This window comes from Pithys albifrons, chromosome 7, assembly GCF_047495875.1.
Source record: "Pithys albifrons albifrons isolate INPA30051 chromosome 7, PitAlb_v1, whole genome shotgun sequence".
Lineage (NCBI taxonomy): Eukaryota > Metazoa > Chordata > Aves > Passeriformes > Thamnophilidae > Pithys > Pithys albifrons.
In genome coordinates, this window is record NC_092464.1 from 34810304 (window position 1) to 34830259 (window position 19956).

Here is a 19956-nt window from a genome sequence, read left to right on the forward strand (position 1 = left end):
TGCACACTCACAAAGAATGATGCTGACTTGTCAACGCTTCTTTCCCTTGAGAGTCATGAAATGGAAATTGTTCTGTCCTGAGTCTTCCAATATGAGCATTACGAGAAGAAAGCTAATACCCTCTTGCTTCAACACAAAAAAATCAAACCCACAATTGAAACACATTCTTTCAGTGTCCTACCTGTTTCAATTCACCATGTAATTTTTATTTCAAGGCATGGCATTAAGGCTTTTCCTTAAAATGCCAATCTGCTTTTTGATCTTTACTGCTGCCATGAAATAAAAGAGCTGTAAATCATATAAATCTTCCGCTTCACTTAGCTTGAAACTGATAAAAAGAGAAAGAGAAAACAAAGCCCTCTGCATAAATCCTTCCAAACTAAAAGGCATTCCCCTAACTATCAGTCATTTCTGCACATCTTGTTTGAGTTACCATCTGAAGTTTGTCTTGTTCCATCTCCAGAACAAGTCAAATAGCAAAGCATAAAGATATGGCTACATGAATAAAAACACATGAGCTACTTGGTCACTGCAAACTTAAAAATAAGTTTAGACAGAAAAATATTATCTGGTAATTGACATGTTACTTTGATCCCTTTCTTTCTGTATCCTGTCACATGCATTCAATCCAGCAGCTACTGGAAGCATCAGCATGCACCTTCAATGTGATGAGAACCAACAATCTGAGGGAATCACTGCACTTTTACAAAGCCACGATATTCAATTCAAGTAAGACAGTATCATGTTACAGGAAGGAAAAGTTAGATTTTCAGACAAAGGGCAAAAACTGTGGTACTAGGCACTATAAAATGTAGCAAGTCTGAACAGGTGGCACAAAAATAGTTTATCAGATTCACTGGCTCAGATGTTCCTGTGCAGAAAAACTGGTCTACAGTAGAATTCCTGAAGTGGAAAAATCTTCCTTGTCTCTACCCTTCTGTTTCTGAATCATGATATAAGATTTAAGACAGTGTATTCTAAACTTGAAAAAAAAAAGTTAGGAAGTTTTTCTTCTAGTGATCCTTCTTTTTAAACATTGTTAATTTTTCATTCAAAAAGTGAAATTAACTATTTTGAGATTAAAAATCAATTTTAGGGGGTTGTATATTTATTTGCAGCATGTCTCTATTAATTTATTGTGTACCACCAATGATACAACTTTAAAGTTGAAATCTCAGACCTGAATTAATTAGAAAGACTTGAAGTCTGATCTACTGCTTATCAGGTGAATGATGCACTGAATACCTATTTTAGAGGAATTTGCTCACTGTTTTAGAATTGTTTCATTTTGCATATGCCTTCTGCAAAAGCATTTATTATGAGAGCAAGCAAGGAGAAACAAACATACTTCACTCCAGCCTCATGACTTCAATTCCAAACTGTGCCCCAACAGCCAATACAATGACAGTACACAGACATCAAGATGCAAGGAGGAGAAATATCAAGAAGAGAAACTATATCCCACCCCAAGCCAATCAACAGTCTTAGGATTAAAACTCTCCTAAGGAATCAGAGGAGAAAACTGAACCTTGGTCTTCCACACATTATTTAAGCAACTTAAGACATACGCTCCTAGAAAAAGGAAGCGACAGCTGCTGAGAAAATTTTGATGGCACATCCAGTTATTTGGTATGACCTCTGAAAGGCTAAGTCTTTCATTAGCTTCTTGTTTAACTACTGCTGATAGCTTACCCCAGGAAAGTCTGTCAGAAAGAACAACAGGAAAAATGCAATGCATTGCAAAAGCTGTGGATGCTGCTAGGTAACTTCAGCATAAATCATTATACTTACTGAAAGCACATTTAACTGCTACAACTAAATGCATACCCAGAACCAACTGTCAGAGAATACCAAATAAACATACAGCCTAATCCTAGTTCAAAACACAAATATGAAAAGATGTGGCCAAGAGCAAGAGTGAAACTTCTGTATAGAAAGAAGTAAGAACCACTTTAAATTTTGAATCAGCACTGAGTATAGTACCTTAAAAAGAAGAAAAAGAGAAAAAAAAAGTAAGGCCAAAGAAATAAAGGACCAGTATCATGTGGTTTGGATGCCCTGCTAAGAAACCACACAAACATACTCAAAGGGCATTACTTCCAAATCCAAAACATTCTTCTTGTTACTACTTTAGTAATATCATGAATACTAAACCTATCGCTACCTAAAGATTTGATACTTTTTCAAAATAACTTTCAAATTATCATTAAATCCTATGGCATTGGCGGTTAATTTTACTTCTGGAAAAAAAACAAGCAATAGCAGTAGAACCAGAATCAGTGGGCCGGACAAGACATGGGGACAGTCTGCAGTGGTTAGAACTTTATATGAAATTAATTTCTTTTACAAATGCATATGCTCAGAAATATTCGTTCTACTTCTATTACAGGAAGCAGAGTAAGAAAATTTGTTCTTGAGAAGTCAAGGGCCATTGAAATAAAAGGGAAGTGGGGGCAGAAGCCTGGAGCATACAGGAATTTATAATGGTAACAGTGAGGCAAAATCTTGCTGGGTAAAAATAAAATCTGGAGGGAGGAGCAAAAATGTTAGGACCTGTTCAGAGATATGCAAGGATAAGCTTGAGCTATTCACCCAAGGATGCTATCCAGTTTTGATCGCAGGTTTAATCTGTACTCCTAGTTGTGCATGCGAATAAACTTTATAGACATTCAACAGGCTCATTCTATAGACTGCCACCACAGGCAACACTGGAAATGTTCACACCAGTGTGCTGTTACTGCTTGCAGGGTCGATGCTTAAAACATATTTTATTATATAACCTTTCTTCTATGACCTCAATTATGAATAGAAAAACACTATTCAAAAGAACCTGGGATTAATGCAATTAAAAGTATTTTGGTAGACTAAAAAAAAATTAAGATTACAACAGTCTTTATTTTCAACATTTCCCTAATACAGCCACTATGTGATTTGCAGTAGAAACAGTATATAATTAAGACTGCTTAGTTTCAGTTGTAAGTGAATTCTACTTTTCTGTTTTTTCCCAACAGGATGAGCATTTTAAAACAAAGCAATTACTGTATCTAAGAAAAATGTATTTCATAGAAACTGTATTAAGTATACAGTTTATTGTTCTTTTTATTGTATATGATCCAAATAATAGAAGTTACTGTCGTATTTCTCACCTTTCACTTTCCAGGTGAAAGGAATTTACTCCAATAAATTATGCTTTCTTCCTATTTCTAGTACTTAACATCTCAAAGTTGAAATATTTCCATTAAAACTTAATTGTAAAGACTTTTTAATTCATTAAGTTTTGGAATAAATCCTTTTTTATTTTGAATGGTTTTTTAATATTACCTTTTCAAACAAAGGAATTATTTGTATGCCTCTGTTGTCTTCTCACTTGTATGAATAATGTTGGTATGTTTGGGTTTTTCCCACAACAGCTGCTTTCATCAATAACAGATATCCAGCAGTATGCATACTAAACAAACCTGAAAATATGAGAATACTTTCTCCATGAGACTGCACAAGTCTAAAAGCCTTGACTGCAGTATATGCTGCAGTGCTGGGTAATACAGTAATCTCGAGAACCATCACCTCCAAAGACCCAGACTAATCCACTCACTCAGAGGCACAAACAACACTATGCAGATTCCAATAAACACCAAGCAAAATTCCCAGCCACGTTTATTACCTTAAAGATATATATACTATATCTAAGTACCAGTATAAGTAATATTAACAATTGCAGCTAACCACTACATTTCAATGCAATACAAAATATGAAGGTGTCTTGACCCATCTACAAAGGAAGTACCTCTAGAAAGGACCGGAGGATGTTGGTCCAAGTGCTCATTTACAACTACTCCTGACAGATCACAGCCAGTACCCCATCCCTGTAGCAGCACCATTGAACTCCTTGCAGACAAACCTCTCTTATTTATAGGACGGAAACAGATTAACTGCATCTGCTTTGGCTGTAGTGTGTCTTTTATTGATTCCAATTCTGACTTCTAAGAAACCAAACCAAAGTAAGCAGGGAGCAGTCATCAATACTGGGGACTGCATTAAGGCTACACTAAACTTTGTCTGAGAAAGGGATTTGTGGCAATTCAGTGTCTGATGCAAGTGTTTGATGTAGTGGTAAGAAACCATTATGACCTATAATTTATATTTCGTCCATCAGTTTTAAAAGGAATGTTATCTGTCTATATGAGGATCACACACTATGGAAGCTGCATCTGTGTGTAGTTACTGAAAGCCGTAATGGCAGTAAATCTCCAGCAGAGAAAAAGATGAAGCCTTATAGATTCAGACATTCACGATCCAAAAGCTGCTTCAGAACTTCAGAGCATATACAGTATTGCCATAATAATATGCCTAAGAAAATATCCAGGGTAAAAGGGAAATTGAAACAATACTGTGTTTCAAGTTGTAAACAGAGACTCCTGTACCCTTTCTTCTCTACTATCTGTTTTACTGATACTTTATCCTCCCAGCCAGCAAGCCAGACAACCCAGATTTATGTTTTGTTTTAGCTCATAATAGCCACCATACAACAGGGCAATGGGTAGAGCACAAAGCACACTCACTTAATCTTTCTACCACAACATATATTTAGTGTACATCTTATCACACAATTTTGACAGTCCCTGAGAATCAGAAGTCCTTATTTTCCCAGGCTCCACAAACCGTATGACCCACACAGAACATACTGAACATAACAAACCTGCAGAGGAAGATGGTTTTAAGGTCTGTAACTCACAGCAGGAACTGAGCTAAGTTCAATTCCACTTGGAAGCCATAAAAGCATGGGTTTAAAAAAAGTGCAGCAGTATCTGGTGTTTGATATCCAACAGTATGCAACATGTTTATGACATGTATTAGGCTACAAAATCTGAGTTCATAGCCTGGGACAACAAATCAGAACTTCGCTCTGGCATATGTAGTGGGAAATAGAAAGGCATGTCTCGTAGTGTAATGGATATTGCTGCTCCCTCAGGAGCTGCAGTTGTGTAGAGCAGGTGGTTCAATGAAATGTATCAGCACTTGGGAAAAAATTAAAATACAATTAAAAGAGCAATTAAATAATGGCTGGTTTAACTAAGAGTCAATTCAGACTGGGTTTTAGGATACAAACAACATAGTTCATTTCTCCAGAATTATTTTTCAGAATTGACAGAGTAAGAAAGGTTGGACAAAATACATAGCAACAAAAACTCTCAGTCACATAGAACTCAGTTTAAAGGGTACCAAACCCATGAAATCAAGATAAAGTATCACCCTCAAACTACTTTAAAAGTAGCCTGATTTCAAACTGGACAGTCAAGTTCCATTTTATTAAAACAAGTTCCATAGTGAAGTCTGTGGTCTTAAAGCTGCTTTATTCTAATTAAAAAAAAAACCAACTTCCCCCTCCCTCACATTAAGTACAATAACCACAGAAGCAAAAAGAGAAAACGCCCAAGTATATGAAGGAAAGAGGGAAACATATCAAAATGTACAACAGCATAACAAGCCTACATATTGGAAAAGAAAAGTTTTATACATTAAATGAGATCAACAGAACTAAGTGCTAAAACGGGTAACAGTTAATTTCAAAATATGTTTTAGAGGAGCAGACTGCCTCCAGGAAGATCAAGAGTTACTTGCCAAGGAAATAATGTCAATACTGGATATTCTTAATCATCATAGTCTCATGCAGTGGAGCAAATTTTGTCATTTCACCAAGTGAACACAACTTCTTACTTTCATACCTCAAAGTATGATTCCCACAACCACCAACATTCTTTCACTCCAGCAAATTATACAAAGTCAAACAGTGGGCTTGGTGTTTTAAAAAGTTTGTTGGTTTTCAGTTTTGTTTTGCTTTTTCCCATTTTTGAAGTAGAATTAGAATGAAAAAATTTACATGAGAGTTTGAATCAACTCAGTCTATCCTAAACTAAATTTTGGGTTAATATTCCAGGTTGATGAGTTTGTATCTCACCCTCTGGACAGCAAAGATACAAAGAAAACTGATGTTCCGTGTATAAAACCCAATAATCCCATACGGGCTATTTTCCAAGAAATGCATTTCCAAAACGCAACTAACTGGAACTTTCAAACACAGAACAACTGACCAAAAAATCCCAGTATGATGTAAAAGAAGGAAAAAGAATCCCAGAACAGCAGCATGTTGATTTACCTAGAACTGGAAAAAAGGGTTTTAAACATGGAATCATGTCTTGTTGAGCATTCACTTAGGATTAGAAGACAGTTTGCCACAATTACTGAAAAAGGGCCCTGCAACGGCACAAAACCTTGCCGTCTTTCCCTTCCAAGCAGCATGCTCCATGGGTCACTCTCCTCCCAGAGGAAAAGTAATCTGAGCTACCTCCATAAATTCCTCAAAGTGCTTACTGGAGTGGGAAAACAAGGAGCAGCTCTCAGACTGCTCTTTACCGTAACACAGACTGAGATGCAAAAAGCCCTTCCATTCCTCCATGCTGAAGGTTTCAGTACTGCCATCAGGCAGTAACTGAAAAGCCAAGGCTCTGTTACTTAGGTAACTACTTTAAAAATAGTTTAATTTCTTAATTGCTTTCAAGTTTTAGGTCATATAGGGCCAGTGAGCAAGATTTTTAAAGATATATGCTATGGTTGAAAAACTTCTGAAGTACTGGGAAAACCAGATTTAACTGATTGAAAAAAATTTCTTTCTCCACTTGTGTGAAGTACAATAAAATAGGAAATAAGCCGAGACCAATTATCATACTTTTTATGAGATTTAGCTAAAACATAACAAGGGAAAACCTCTTCCCCTAAGTATCTGAGCTGTGCAGCTGAAGGGCTGCTGGTGCCTTATGCAGAAGTGATTAAAAATTTAGTTAATATTTAATTAACTGTTTTCCCAAAAAAGGTGTTATGGTAGTGTCATATAACATGAAACAAAACAGAGTGCATCCACAAGCATGCCATTTGGGCATAACATATCTACACATACTGTGCAAACCAAGATCAGTTATACCTGAAAAATAACCACACTTACCTATTAATGTAACTTAGAGCAACATAGGTTGGCTGCTGAAGTTCTTGTTTCTCTAATACACGTGGGTCTGTATCTGGAATAAAAAATACATACACTGAACTGAGTTTCTGTATTTACGCTGAAGCACTTGGGACTGTATATTGCAAAGTGAAGACACGAGATACAAAATAGCTTAATCCAGTTTATCCATATAGACTACTCTTAGCACAGCTCAATCAGTCACTCATTCATTCATAAACACAATATTGCATTACTTTACACAGGAATTTGAAACATCAACAGTGATGTCATTTCCAACTGTCACACAAGCTTTCACAATCCCCCTCATAAATATTCGTTTTCCCTGCTTCCCATGATTTATAGCGTTAAAAGGATCAAGCTTGCTTCTTTTTTATAGTTGTTTCTAAATCTGGTTGACACATTTTGAGCTGTTTCAAAAGCAATTAGATCTCTTCTGCTGGGCCTTGATACTTCTGTATCTCTGAGTTTTGCTTTCTCCCTTCACTATAGCTTATTTTCTGAAGCTCTCAATCAGAAAAGTCATACAAAAATGCACTTGAAGTAAAATGTTTGCCAACCAGAGACTTGCCCACCAAAAGCCCTGAAGCAAACACATCCAAATTCCCTCGAGTGCTTTCTCACTCAAATGAAAAAACATGTTTTCAATCACTGTTTTCATTGTTCTTTGCAGTTGAGCTGTGCTTTTCTCTAACAAAGAAGGAGTCTTAGTTTAAATTTCTGAAACCAAAGCCAAGGGAGTATGCACATAGTTTAGGCAGTTTTCTTATACCAAAAAACAAGATTATATTGAGGTTTTAAATACAGCCTTGCCCTACATAGTAGATAGGCACCTTTAGGAGCTGAGCATAAACAGTCGCCAACAGTTCCCAATGCCACGTGTGCATCAGGCCCTTGCACATTGCTGCACAGTCATTAACAACATGTTTTATGCATTACTTTAAAAGCAATTCTGGGTGTAACTTTTGCATTTTAACTATGAAGAATAAAAACTGCCTTTACTAAATGGCTTCCCACAGCAGCATTGCTGCTATCCATCTTTTATTTCTCAGCAGCATCTACTTTGTGGTTTTTCTGGTGGGGTGGAGGGGGCAGGGAGATGCATTGAGCAGGGCTTGGAACCCCAAGCAAAACCCATAGTTTGGATTGTTCTTGCTTTCTCCTACAGCTTTAAGCAATGTTAATGTTCAAAACCTCATTATCTTGCTAGCCATTTAGTTTGACCTGATAAAGTGCTTTTGGTGGGTTTTGTAGGTTTTAAAACATGATACAGTGATTTTGAAATCTGTCTCTGTTGTCCCGCCTTAAGGAAGATTTTTAACTGAACTGAATGTGGACTGTTCTTGAGGGTTGGTATGTTTGTCACACCACTGTTGAAGCAGATAATGTCTTTATTCAGGGAGAAGGGAATCCTCTGTCCACCTCTCAAAGCTCAGACTGATCCTAGTCTTTCTTCCTACATTGTTCCCCCACAGCTCAGGCTGCAGGATTTGCTAACATGCCTCTATTGATATGTCCCTAAGGAGATAAGCAGCTCTAAGAAGCTTAGAGAAGAGGGATAAAAGCACAACTGCTGATCCAATCAGCAACCCCAAGCCTGTTATACTTAAAGAGGAACAGATCTTGCTGGTGCCTGGCAAAATTCTGCCGTAATTGCCAGCACACCAGGCTCCATATTAAGCTAACCAAAGACAGCAAAGCATCAGCTGTCTTCCACTCTATTTTTGTAACTCATTTCTCTAAGAAAGTTAGGTTCACACAATGTAAAAAGATCTTTTACTTGCTTGTGTTTCTTTAAAATCCACCGTCATTCAGCAGGCCAAGCATACAACTGCTGTCATGATGAGCTCTCTTAGATTTACACCTTGGTGGTGCATGGCCTGCCATGAAACTGTCTTGATCCAGAATGTCTGCAGAGCATTAATCCCAGCCAGGACTATCTGAGAACTGCCTCAGCCTAAGTTTAGGCATCTGTGGTTAAATGACTTCGTCTTTGCTAATCCAGTTCTTAAATGGGATTAACCTCCACCTATAAACAACAGTTTCTGTGGCTGAAGGAGACAAAGTTGGGGCTGGTTTACATCAGAGTGCTGCATATTATCTGTGGGAGAGGACAAGGAAAAGCTCTAATGGAGAGTCCCCTACCCTTCCGCTGCTTGCTAGAGGCTCGCCATTAACAACAGATGAAGATGAAAATACGAAGACAAAAACCAAAAGCCCCATAACTTTCACAGGAGTGTGTTATCAAAGCACAGAGAAATTTGCCTGCTGGTACCTGGAGAAAGCAGACTCCTGTCTCTCAGAATGTGCTGCCTGACACATGAGGAACACACTGCACAGTCTCCATTCTTTCTCTCTCTCTCTCTCCCTCCCCTCTCCATGTATCAGACTTCATATGCATTTCAAGTCAATTATGTTGTATATCCCAATTTCACAAAATAATCCAAGATATGGTAAAAAAATCTTGTATGAATTTAGCACTCAAAATGCTTGAAATGTTTTCAATCTTCTTGCAACCACCTGCTGGGTTGCCAGTCACGAGAACATTACATTCACTTCTGCACTGCAGCAGGAACTACACAACACTGTTGGATATTATTTCTCTTTCTCAGCTAGAATATAAAAAAAAGCATAGAAACTTGTGCTGGGGCCACCCTATGGCCCTCAGAGAAGAGCTGAAAAGAGCAGAAACTAGGTCAGCTGTGCCCTGGCGCAACCCTTCCCCAGGTGGCGGGGCACAAAGGCCACACTGGCAGCCCCACTGCATCCACCTAAAACCTGCACAGCCTTTTTATTCAGGGAGCATGCACACTTGGCTTACAGTTGCTAGCTTTTTTCTCATTGTCTAAAAATGCCACCAGTCCATTCCTTCCTGTCTCCATTCCCTCTTCCTCTGCCTAGTATCAGCCAGTGCCTTTCCTCTCACCTGCCCATTCCTTACCATCACATCCTACCCTTCATCGCTCCCTTCTGCTCTCACTGCTAGCCCTCCTCTCAAAATGTCTCAATATAAGAACAAATTAAAAATCACATGTAGATGTCTATAACCCCTTGTTCACTCTTGTACTACAGGACTGAAGATAGATGCAATTCATTCCCTGAACTGCCCTCTTCCCTTCAGCCTCTGATTCTGCTTAGCCCCCAACCCCCTTCATTGTATCTTACTTCCAATTTAGACAGTCTCTGCTTACATTCCTGATGTTACTTAGCACACTTTTGAGTACAGAGTGAATATACATTGTTAACAACTACAAAAAGACTACAGCTATATCAGACTTGATATTAAAAAAAAAAAAGAAAAGGTCAGGAATTAGCATTTTATTAGCACTTTTTCCTTTCTTTCTTTTTTTTTTTTTAAATTAAATTGCAAACACTCCTACAGAGAGATTAAGTAGTATTCCCTGATGCTGAACCTTCACGCCTGGACTTCCAGGACTCAGCTTCTCTCGTGCCTAAGCACATTTATACAGACACTAGCAATGTTTTATAACACCATCCATGCTGCCCAAAGCATACCTTCAAACAGGTGTTTACCCCACTGACCACGACGTTATGCATCAGCCAAAGCTCTCAACTATCTGACTCCATGATGAGCACAGGAGACAAAAATCTGTTGTCAATCTCACAAAATGGCCCTATGTTAAATGTTTAGTCAATGTTTCTTCAAACTCAAACAGAGTGGTCACAGTCAGCCAAAAATAGCCTAAATAGTTTCCAAACAGACACCTATAATGGATTAAACACTCACAGATGACAAATCTTTTCTTGAAAGTATTTAGCAGTACAACCTAGGGGTGATCTGAGTTCCCTTTCTTAGAAGAAAAATATCCAGCACACACAAAATAACTACTACAGATCTTGATGGGACTAGTTGACTAACTAGTTGATTAACTAGTTAAAGTTGATTACTTTAACTAGTCACCCTCACTTCTTGAATTAACACGGGCTACCAAAGACTCGCTACTTCATTGGTTCTGCAGTAGCACTTTAAATCTGGTAGAACAAAGTGCCACCTGCTGTACATTAGCTGCCTTCATTACTTGTTTCTTTTTGTAAGCATTATGTTCCACTGCCACAGCAGGAAAAATTACTTTCTCTAATGCTATGGGTGTTGGCTTTTGGAAACCCTCCTTTTTTTCTTTTTCTTTAATAAAATGTTATTAATTAAATAAAATTTTGTTCTCATAGAAACTACCACAGGGTTTTGTCCTGGGTCCCACCACTTCACTATTAAAAAACTGAAGTGTGGGTGCTAATATCTATGAGAGGGAGTTATTCAACTAATCATCGTTGAATCCCTCCAATTTCTCACATCCACAACTTGTTTCATACTGGACAATCAGGCAAGTAGTATGAGTGTATAATTAAGGCTGAGAAACCATAAATTGCCCTGCACCATCTTTGAACTGTTCACACAAAGGCAGGCATTTCCTGTGGAGCATGTTCTAGCAAAATAAATCACTGACTACTGAAGCACACCATGATTAAAAAATCACCTCACTACACAGAAATAACTCATAGCATGAAAGCGCTGCAAACCCCTAACTTGGTGAAGTATTTTAAAGAGAACGAATAATAAAAAAAGGCATGTGCATCCCATGTAAGTACAGTCTCCAATTATATAACTCTGTTCTGCACTAACATTTCTGCACAAATTATATATAATGTACCCTACCAGATATAAGACAGTTATTATGAGCAACTTCACTTTCACAAAAGCCCTGGTTTTAAATCACTTGGAAAAATCACTTTTCACCTTACAAAGTGCTAGGAAATTTCAGTGGCATTATTTTACAACCATGAGCTTTCTTCTTATGGGAACTGGGAAAGATCACTATCACTAGAAAAGTGGCAAAGAGAGTCTCAGAACTAAAAAATAATGACCTAAAGGAGGTAAAAATTATACTGCTCTTCAACATCTTAAAGTGGTCAATCCTGCTTTTACCTCACTGTACCACCACTTAACAGGCAGAGGTCGAGGTCAAGACTGACAAGAGTCAAGGTGCCTAAAGAAGAACATATGAATCCCTGTTCAGTCACAAATGCAGTGACTAGATTGTCAACATTTTGGTAACTGCAATCCTTGAGAAGTTTAGAGATGTCTATATCTGAAGAAGACTTAGGTTTGAAAAATATGTCTTCTAGCAGCCATGCCAAACTTAAGCCAAATAGCTGCAACAAAAGCAAAAAGGCAAACCCCCCTTGCCAATCCAAGGGTGTTATTTCCATTTCTGTTTAATCTCAAGAAGAGTAACAAAATGCCTCAAACATTATGAAAATAATGGCCCTGCAAATTACTTAAAAAGCACCAAAACTCATATTTGCAAGCACCAAGGACTTACAGTATGATCTCTCTCACAAGTCCCTTGGAGATGTTTATGACAATCTCACCTTTTTGTGCAAGATCACACTGTGGTAAATTGCCAACACAGAGGTCCCCCAGACCCACAACTGGCTTTGCCAAAACATCCGCACACACATTCCCCGCTCGCCCACCAGCAGGTTCACAGAGTGCCTGTCTAGTATTTCACTTGGCCTTGAAACCGACTGATATAAGTCAGCTCAACTAGTTAATTAAAAGCTACACTTCCCTTGAAACTAGCTCGCTTCACTAATGATGCCAAGGCAAATATTTCTGTTGGCTTCCACAAAAGTCTGCAATTGTTCTTATGTGGATGTAGCTCGAAAAGTCAGAAACAGATAAATTCAATGTTACTGGAAACCGTTCCCCACCCGAAACCTCCATTACAAGGAAGCCATTATGCATTTCACAGTCCCAATTCCAAATGCAGCTTTATTCAGGTCTTCTATAAATTCAAAAAAATATCATAGACAACTGTGATATTATAGGTATTAACAGAGTAGCCTAATTATATCTTTAATAGAAAATTCCCTCATCTCCAAAAAGGAGATGCTCTATAGTTCAAAGACAGAACACTGGAGAATAAATACCATGGTTCTGCAAGAGTTTTAAACCTACTTGACTTCAAGAACACCTTTAATATTTAAGCACAAGTTAAAGTTCTTTTTAAGATCAAGGTGTTAAATGCCACAGAGATGGACTTATCAAAATGTGAGAAACAGATCAGATACCAAACCCTTTCACATTTCCAGAGTAAGCTCCTATTAAATGCATAATTAAGAAAGCCACATTCAGGCAAGTACAAACAAGAAAACAGTACACTTATTTCAACTTCCATAGTTTCAGTGAACACTAGAGGCTTCAGAGTATTTTTTCAGTACAAAAATTCTGCCTGTCTGATGTATCCCGGAGTTGCAAAAATTTGTCAGTTAGCTGCAAACAATTTATTTCCCACATCAAGTTGTGTGTAAGTGCATGAAGCCATGAAAAAAAAAGCCCTCAAAGACACAGGTCACGTAAGTATTCCAAGAAGGTCATGAAACTGCAGAATTTTTGGCCTGCTGGGAGACTGTTGGGCTGACAGTGCTGTACTGGCACTCCACTGCTGCTCAGACCAGGCCTGTGGACTTCCCACCCAGCAACTGACTGATTGCAATTGCTGCATCATAGCAGAAGAATAATATAGTCCAAAGACAGAGGTCACAGTCCAAAAGCTAAACTACTGTGAACTTCTCCTAAAGCCTTCAAACAGAAAGAAGTTATCATTAATCTTAGTAACTGCCAATTATGTATTATCCATGTAGACAAGTGGTCAGCAAAAGAAAATGTCAGACAGAAGGTTTATTTAAATGGAGGCTGTCTCAGTAAAAAGAGCCAACAAGTATGAACTGGGAATGCACACAGGCAGCTGGAAGGCAAAGAAAGCAGCTGCTGACTTAACATTCTGGTTTAGCACACACTGGTCTCTTCATGTAAGTGCACCTTCCACGGAAGAGAGGCAGTCCATGTGGAAGTTCTCAAGGAAAATGGCAATTTGTAAAAACTGCTTCTTCATCGGAAATACACCATGATCCCAAGGACACTACTCCAGTATTTTAGCTTTGCTGAATGCTAGGACTGTAGAACCTCTAAGATGCAGTCAGAGAACACCTCTGCAAGAGGGACCACATAAAAAACAGGGGTCACAGAAGTTCAAAAGCAGACTGCTGAAAACTCTAAAGCACAAAACCTCCAAGAACACCACAACCAACAGCATCCATTCACTGACTCAGACTAGCACTAGAAACAGATCTGTGCTTTAGCCTTACAGGAAACAGAAGCGTAGTGTTTTTATACAATACCATTTTGAGCAATCCTGTTTCATCCTTGCAAGCTGCCACTATTGAATTCAGACTGTGAACTTTCCAGAAGGAAAGGCCATCCCTTATCTTTCATTGTCCACTCAAATAGGGTTCTGATTACAGCTTCACATGCACTAATGTAAGGCACAGTTATTGAGAAGATTTTAGCACAAAATTGAGATGATAATCTGATATTTTCCATTTTTAATTAAAAAACCAAATAGCCAAGTAAATATAAACACAAGGATTTTCATACTCTCTGAGGAGCGTCTTTGATGGAAAAAAAATTGTGATAGCATATGTAAGAAAAATGTATTTCAGATATGGACAAGAGAAAAGAGAAAGAATGCATGGACTGCAATCATGGATCCTGAATGTTTAAAATGTTGTAATTTCTGCAATTAAGTTAATTATTGCACACTAGGAAGTGACCACAGTGCTCCTTGGTTGCTGAAAGCAACCTTTGAGTCTGTCACGCTGCTTTCAAATAGGCAATTAAAGTGAAAAATGAGAGTGTGCGTAAGTTTTCCAGTGCCACATATTATATATAAATAATACACAAATAAGAACAGAACAGAAGTTCTCAAACCAAACACTTAATCAACTTAGTCATGCTTTGCCTGTTAATTTGAACATATATTATTTTGTTCCTCTTGAAATCCTTATTACAGATAATCTACTCCCTTAAAAAGAGTTTTCACTTGCCAGAAAATAAGAAAATTTTCCACTCCTCTGTCCCCAAAATAATTTATATTAAGTTGGGTAGTATCAAATGCAAAGTAGTGGACAGATCCAAGCAACTTGTTCCTCTGCCACACAATCTAGTTAACCAGAACTCACCTCAGGTTGCCTACTTGCCTTCCATCAAGTGCAGAATTTATTAAATTCTTTATTTAAAAGGTAAAAAAAAGACATGAGTAACATACAGTCTTGGTGGTCATAGGCAACCTCTAAAGAACAACAACACAGTTCCTTTCCTGTTCTTACAAGGTGTGTGAGCTCTTTGTGTACCATCTTGCATTCTTTTCACTCTCCCCAAACCCCTCCCTCTGGCAGGCAAGCACAACTAGCATCCTCAGCAGAGAAATTCGAACTGTGATTTAATCCCATTAGAAGTGGTGCTGAGTGGAGGTACAGCCGAGCCCACGAGGGCCCCCTCAGACCTCTGGCACATCTGAACAAGAGGCCTCCACCCGGAGTCTACAGTTGCCTCTGGCAGAAGGAACGGCATCTGATCAAACCCATTTTTAAGTCATGTCCTATGCACCCTCTCCTCTGAAAACACAACCAAAATTCCAGCAGCAACTACGAGGCAGAGAGCTGTGTAGGAAGGTATAACATAATTATTTCAGGCAATATGACTGTGCACTGTGATTGAAGACACCCAAGTAATATTCTCAGCAGCCCATGCCTCAGCACAGAAAAAGCAATGCTGCAAATCAGCTACTTAATTTCTATTCAAACAGAACATAATTGCTGGTAACCAGCTGAAAAGCTACAAATGTCAAAAAGGTGTCTTCGTGATCTTTCAGATGTAATAAACTGCAGGCACACGTCATGTGTCATGGTGCTTTTCCACTTATTATGCTAATTACTTTTATTTGAAAAATACAATTATTGCTCCTACCAAATGCAATCATTAATGCATTCATTTAATAGATAAAATATTCATGAATCAAATCAACAGGAAATCAGCAGAGAGTGGGAAAGGTCCCTTAGAGAAAGAAAAAAAAAAAAACTGCCGCTACCTCTATTTTATTTCAATTTTTAAATTGTGAGTGTATTCAATTTTTAAATGTTAAGAACTTGCTTGCAATTTCTAAGTGCAAATAAAAGTTAATGAAGCTTAACATAGAGAAAAATTAGAATGCCATTTTCACAGAATTTTGCAACATTTAATTCAAGTGAAATAATCTCATGACATGCCACTGGAGAGTAAATAAAAGGTCCATTTTCACTTAACAGTCAAGCACACACGACATAACATATATTGTTACCAATCTCTAAAATGATCCCATTTCAGTAATTAAGCCAGCATTTTTATTCCTCACCACACTATGATGTCTCTTTTGTCTGAGAGTTTTAAAAACTCATGCATTTAGAAAGGCATTCACTTCTAATTCACCCAGATCAGGGAAAGTCCCTAAAAGTAATGAAAAAAATAAATTCATGATTTAAGGATATTAATCTATATTGAAACAATGACAAAACCACCTTCATGACATGCAGCACTGCAACCAAAATGCACACACCAGCACAATGGTCTCTTTAATCACTTCTGTACCCCTGAGTATGCTCGGTACTCTCCACACCAGCAGGAACACCAGCTACGTTAGAAGAGCCCTCTAACCAGCAGGAGCACATGGAAAGGATTTCCCTGGCTGCCATATAGTTGTATTACCTCTCCAGATGATTCCCAAGGCCAACAAAACCCCTCTGCCCGCCTGGCTGTGAGCCCCATCCCTCTGGACGTGACCTGGTACAGAGCTGCCTGTCACAGGGAAAGCGTTTGTCATTCCCTGTGCTGACAGACTGGACAGAACAGAGAAAAAGGGCTGGAGGTGCTTTCCAATGCAAACCCACCTCTGCACACAGATTCTCTAGGTGTTCAGTCAAAAACCTCTGTTTCCAAAGTTCACATATTTCTCCCCTCTCTAAGGTCATACACATCATTACCCAGTACATCTGGAAGTTCACAAAAAAAGAAAAATTGAATAGCATTCATCTTGCATTCCGCATTTTGCCAAAATCATGAGCAAATAAATTTTTAGAGTTGATTGATTGATTGATTGATTGATTGAGGGTTGAACACTTCTAGAAGAACCCAGGTCTGTCCTGGGCAAATCCATTGGGAGGTTTGGCCTTTTTGGGGCAAAACTTGGTAATTAGCAGTAGAAGAGCAATTTTTACATAAACTCTAAGGGCTGTACTTTTTAGAAACAAGCATGTGAGGTGAGTATCTGCTTAAAGCCATATTCTAGGATAAACAGTTTTGCATAAAGGAAGCAGTTATTTCAAAACAGCTAGTTTCCCTACTAAAAAATTTGAAAATTTATAGGTTTGTGTTTTGCCTTTTTATTAATATTACTCAAATACTCAAACCCTTGTTTTCATCTAGTTTTAATAATGAAAACCTGGCTAAACATTCCAAAATAAATAAAACCTAGTATTACTTTAAATAAAACTTCAAAATATGTATCTTGACAGTTCTGATACTTGAGGGTTTTATTTCCCAAAGTAGTAATGATCTCCAGGAGTTAAAATAATATGATTATATCCCAACTCCATGACCAGCTAAACCACAACTGAACTGCAGCGGTACATATTTCATTGACAGTGTCAGAGGATCTCCATTTCAGACTATCAACACAGCACTAAATTTTCAAGTGTCACTGGAAACAGGCCACTTCTAATTTTGGTTGGAAACACTAAAATGAACCGCTACAGGCAGTGTAGCCAGTACTTCACCAGTTCAACCTCTTCATTTTACCAGGAACAAAAAATGAAAGCTTTTTTCTCTCAGTTATTTACTGTGCGTTCATTTCTCTGCAAACTGTGCTTGAGGGAATTTTATTGGTTTATTTTAAGGGATGGTTGTATAGGGAGGAAACAACAGTATTTTTCCCGTACGTCACTAAAATCATCATCTTCTGGCCTACTACTCTGCACAGTCTTTTAACAGACAGATGGGATTCCTGATCTTTGCTTCCTGCGGACAGGAATGGGGAGTGCACAAAACTAAGCAATTTCTTTTAAGGAAGAAGCAAATGGCATCATTACCCAGTATTACTCAAGAAAAGCTTTCTCCAGAAGATGGCAACCATGCCAGGTGGAGCAAGGGTGGGAACCAGGTGCATAAAAACACCAGGTCCTCAGATAAGCTTTATTTCCTGAATGTCTTTTTCCAAAGTTCATTTGTACATACTGTGTTTTAGACAATTTTAATCATTTTTTTATTAATAATTTGGCATTTCTGACAGGCACGTAGCCCCTTGGCTGCCCTATGAGAGTGGTGAGGAGAAGAGTGATAGGGAGGTACCATATTAACAATAGTAGGAAAAATAACATTATCTATTCCTGTTACGGGAAGCCAGAGCAGTCAGTCTGACCAAGAGACTGAAGAAAACAAAACAACACCTACCCTGAAACATGGGGCACACAAATCTTTGGCTTCCCCGACAAATGTGGCAGGTTTGAGGGGTCACCTTCACAGAAGAGCCATGCAGCAGCCTCAGCCTTTATTGCCATTCAGCATCATTAAGAGATCCCAGTCAGAACTTACAATATTGTCTACTGCTTAATTGCTGCGTGACTCCCCTGTAGCTATTTATTGCCAGTCATTTCTACAGAAAGGTACTGAGATGCTTTTTTCTACTTCCTATAGCTCCAATGTAGAGAAAACCCAAACCAGATTGGATTGAGCTAAGATTCAATGTCTGTGAAAAACAAAATTTAAGGCAATATGGTTTAAGACTATGGTATGTTCTTACACATTCAATTTTTATTTTATTATCCCAGTCAAAAACATGCAGCAACAAAAAATTATAATTTCCCAGTGTGAACCCATAGGAAACACAGTAAGTTATCAATTCCTTTAAAAATCTAATACTATCTTTCCCCTCCCACAGAAATTGAATATAGAATTACTAAGTAATTAGACACACCAATTAAGACAAAGTTAGCTTGCCATAATTAAAAAAAAATTAACAGCAAGACTATTCACTAGAAAATCTCCCAAAATAATACATGTCATTCTTTGTCTTCCACAGTTTTCCTGACATTCATGTAAGCTGAAGTGTCTGTACTTCCTTAATGTCTCATGTAAAAGAAAGCAACAGAAGGGCACTGCACTTTTGGTAGGGGAAAGTGGTGCTCCAGGTTCACACCAGTCAAGCTCAGGAAGGCTTCTGAGCAGAGAAAGCTCATTTTCTGCTCAGCAACACCTAAGAGGATCAAGCAATCAAATAAATGCACTGATATGTCAAAAATCAGTTTTAATTAAATAAAGACATGAAATAGAATATTTCCTACAAGTAGTTAAAATTTCTCCTTGCACTGAATTATGTAAAAAAAAAAAAATCTGTTATTTTTGTCTGTGGGCCTGAAATGTTGTCTATTTCCAATATAAGAGTGCAGACAAGCAATGCCTCACTCATAGCTCAGTGTAACTTCAAAAGGTAGCACAGCCCTGTTTCAAAACAGTGTTAGGTTTATGAGTCTGTAGTTATTTGAAAAATGGATTTTCCAGAATCTCCAGAACACCATTTATTTTGCTATGTATTACAGGTAATTAGGATCAAGAAGAACTTAGACACAAGTACAGAGAAGGACATTATAAATTTGAGCAAGGCCTTCTCAGATCATAATACATAAACATCTACTGTATATACACACTTTTCCTGGTATCTCAAACAAGAGATGCACATTCCTCTAAGCAATCCAGCTGCTAATTTTATATTTAATTGCTGACAAAGAAAATCACTTTCTAAAGTGATGGTATAGTACCTTTTAAATTCTACAATTGTTACTACTAAAAAGCAATTAACCATTAGAAGTCTATAGCACTATCCATTACTACAGCAATAAATCTTATTGTTGTTTTTATTCTGTATTGTTCCACCTCTAATCAACATCCAGTTATGAAACAAAAAGCACAGCAGATATTTATCAAAATTATTTAAGGCATAGGATACAATGGAGACAGCAGATAAAGGTTCTGATGCTGAATTTAAGAGCAA

General features: G+C 37.9%; 1 protein-coding gene across 1 annotated transcript in view; it reads right to left on the minus strand.

Annotated features, from left to right (window-relative positions):
• Positions 1-19956, minus strand: part of JAZF1 (JAZF zinc finger 1) — a 186821-nt gene that overhangs the window by 80494 nt on the left and 86371 nt on the right. The window contains exon 2 of the mRNA XM_071560109.1: positions 6998-7070. Coding sequence (XP_071416210.1) covers positions 6998-7070 — 73 coding nt within the window. The remainder of the gene's footprint in view (positions 1-6997; positions 7071-19956) is intronic.